General features: G+C 39.1%; 1 protein-coding gene across 1 annotated transcript in view; it reads left to right on the forward strand.

The window, feature by feature from the left end:
• PREX2 (phosphatidylinositol-3,4,5-trisphosphate dependent Rac exchange factor 2) overlaps positions 1 to 3,612 on the forward strand; it is a 217,806-nt gene that overhangs the window by 133,505 nt on the left and 80,689 nt on the right. Inside the window, exon 31 of the mRNA XM_019632790.1 lies at positions 5 to 124. Within this exon, the coding sequence (XP_019488335.1) occupies positions 5 to 124 (120 nt within the window). The remainder of the gene's footprint in view (positions 1 to 4; positions 125 to 3,612) is intronic.

Below are 3,612 nucleotides of genomic sequence, written 5' to 3' on the forward strand. Positions count from 1 at the left end.
CCAGATGTTTGACAACAGCAAGGAAAATGAGATGGAGACGTGGGAAGCCAGCAGACGGTGGCTGGACCAGATAGCGAATGCTGGTGTCCTTTTTCACTTTCAGTCTCTGCTGTCACCAAACTTGGTAAGGAATCACAGTGCCTCCCACTGCCTGTGTCACCTGTATCCCACTGTTGTAACATATTCCCAAATCAGAAGTGGTTATTCATCATTGTACTAGCTACTTTAAAAGAATATGTTTTTTCATAGGCAAATTGAGTTTTAATAGGTATGTAGAAGGCATTCCTTCTTTCCTTACTTTTTCTATTCTCAGTGGCTGCTAAAAGCCGAGAAAGCCTCCATCTGTTATTAATTCCTTTATCCCTAAGCTCTGACTGAGAAAGCTGAGGAGTGAGGGGCTTCCTGCTAAGGTTCCCGATTTCCAGCCCAGAAGAAACAGCCTGCCATGAAACCCAAACTCCCACTGAGGTTGATTTTCTGCAGCTTTCTTTATTTGAGAGCTCTGACAACTTGCACGTCAGACCCTCTGGCAATCTGTTTAAAATTTGCATGTGTTAAGTGATTTTATTTCCTTCTTTTGCATGCACATTTGCCCTGTTAAACTTAAGAACATTGCCTTAATTACTGTAGAATTGTTCATGTTTATGTACCAGTTTTCCACAGCGAGTATGAAGAAAGCATCTCGAAATAGTGGGTTGTCGGGAAAGGCTTGACGTATTTTTTTCTATGTTTTTCGTCACAGAAATGTGTCATGACTTTTCCGACAACCCAATAGTTGATCAATAATATTGTGGTAAGCTTAGAGTTTCCCCCATATACTTTTTGTGGTTCTGATAGTTGTCATGATGTTTTAAGGCAAATAGGTTTATTTTATATATAAACTTAAGGTACTAGGTAAATAGAATTGTAATTTGAAACATGACAGGCTATTTCATCTGTTAAGTAGACAGAAAATGTAGCTACCAAGTAACATGGTTGAGAAAACAAATGTGTGTGAGTTTATACATCAAAATAATGGTTTTCTTCAATGCCATTGAGGACAGGGAGGTAATCATTGTACTGCACAGTCATAGAAGGCTCTAGAATGATTAGGTAAGGAAAACTGCATCAGTGTACTTCAGAGAACTGATTAGATTCTTTGGAAAAGATTCCATCACCCTGTGGGTGAGTAATTTCTTATTTGGTTGCTTATAACCAAATAAGAATTAATTAATGAAAAAATTTGAAATAAGGTACTTTTGGAAAAGTAGTTGAAAAATAAATGTTAAGTAATTATTGCCTATCAAATAGAAATTACATAAGATAGGAAGCCCACTTCTGAATACGTGGTAGGCATTAAATGTTTGTTGAATGAATGAATGAATGAGGCTTCATTTCTATTATATTCTTACTTTAAAACTGCCATTGTCTAATCAGGTGCTGGGACTTTAAACTTAATTTTATTTGAAATCCCAAAGAATGGGAGAAAATATGTGTAATTCATAGATCTGCTAAGTGACTTATATCTAGACTATATAATGAATCCTTAAAACTAAACAATAAAAAGACAGCTCAGTTAAAAAGTGGGCAAAGGATTTGAATAGATGTTTCTCTAGAGAATATATAAAATGGCCAAAAAGCGCATGAGAAGATGATCAACATCTTTAGCCGTTGGGGAAATGCAACTCTAAACTGCCATGAGATACTGTGTTACCTGGGATGTGGATGGCTGTCATCCAAATACAGTGAATCACACTGTGGTGAGCTGGTGGGCATGTAGACTAGTCGAGCCNTGTGGTGGCAGAAACAAGTGCACAAAACTCTCTGAAACAGAGGGGAAATGTCAGAGGGGAGATAATATTTTAAAGAGTCTTAATAGTTCCATGAGTTGACTCTTGACCAACATTTAAAGTTGATGGACGGTGAGGAGAAAAGCCCACAGCCACAGGGCCCATGAGTAAACGTGTGGGCTGTACGAGCGTTTATAAGGGCACTTCCGGTGTGAGTCATGCTGAGCCGTGCTGTGTGGCTCAGAGAGGACTGTGCAGCCAGTGTTCTGGCTGCTTTCAGATACACTGCTTGATTTTGTTCTCACAACAGTCTTGTGAAGGTGCCTTGGATGGAGGAAAGTTATGTGTTGAGAAGCTGTGAACGTAAGCTGGGGATGGATAGGAAAGCCCCCTTCTGCCACTCTGAGTTTTCTACCTTTGTCACTCACTGTGAGATGATCATGGTACCGTGCTAAGGTCCGGCTGCCTGCCCCTTGTAAAAGTTAAAAATCGAGAGACAAGGCTGGTGGAAAGAAAAGCACGTTTATTCCGAATGCCTGCGTTCTGGGAGGATGGTGGACTCCTGTCCAAAGGTCATCTTCTGAATGGCAGAAGGTTTTGTAGATACAGTAAGATGAAGAACAAAGGAAAGGAGGAGTCAGTGGGTCAAGCAGGTCCTAAGGCTGACATGGCTTCCTGGGGTCTGCTCTGTTTTAAGATACTGTTATCTGGGGACTTGGGACTCAGCCACCCCAGGCTGGGGCTTTATTCATCACCAGTAAAAACTGCAAGGGGAGTTGCAAATTAGATTCCAGTGTCTGGGCGCCTGAGGATTAACAAATTGTTCTTTTCAGGTAGGATTTTTGTTGATTAAATGGATTAACGAGATATGGGTAGCCTTGAGAAAAAGAACAAAACAGAGTTTTAAAGTTACTTAGTGAGGTAAGAAACAAAGAGAACAGCTGAATATCAGGATGGATCTAACTGCAAAGTAAGTCTAACTTGACAGGTGGCTAGATAGCAATCTAAGTGGTGAGTCAAACTGCAAAGGAGCTAAATCTAACTGCATTATTGATTTGCCGAATTCCACCCTTTCAATAACACATCAAAAGTCACTTGAAAAGTTCTTAATATATGATGTGCATTTTGAAGTCTGTGCAAACTAGAGTCTTGAAAATAGGAAGGTGGCAATTGAAAATCCCTTATGATGTAATAAGCATTTATTAAGGGTTTTTCATTTGCAAATATGTTGGTTTAACATTTAAATGGCAGTGTGGTTCAAGGGCACCTTTACATATCTACTCTGTAGATCTCTTGTGAGCAAAGACATGGCCGAGGTCTCCCTTGGCCTGCTTCATATCCCCAGTAATTTGTGCAATGTTTAATTCCCAGGGGCATTCTGTGTTAAAGTTCGAATTAATGAACAAATGCAACTCTTGGGTGATCAGTTCTGATTTGATGATGAGGTTGAATGAAAATTTTATTTTGGCTTAAAACGCATGGAGAATTTAGTAGCAGAAAGTAGAAAAGATATGCAAGTGCATTTTTTTTAATGTAAAAAAAAAGAAATTTGAAAATTTCTTCTCAAAAGCAATTTGTAGGTAATTATTTCTGCCATGGGCACAGTCATTAACCCTTGTGATCCCTTCTAAGGCTCGCAGTGTAACCAGATCCTTTCTTCTCTAGACCTTAGCTTTCTACTCTTGATACAAGCAAGTTCTTTCCAATTAGATTTTTATTAGGAAATTGTGCTCATATTATAGGTGGGAGTATTCCTGCCAAAGCTACTGAAGTATTTTTAGAACTTTCTCCAGGTTTTCTGCTTCACTACGGAACAATGGAAAAGCAAAGCAAGAATGTACAA

Source organism: Hipposideros armiger, unplaced genomic scaffold (genome assembly GCF_001890085.2).
Source record: "Hipposideros armiger isolate ML-2016 unplaced genomic scaffold, ASM189008v1 scaffold_1175, whole genome shotgun sequence".
Lineage (NCBI taxonomy): Eukaryota > Metazoa > Chordata > Mammalia > Chiroptera > Hipposideridae > Hipposideros > Hipposideros armiger.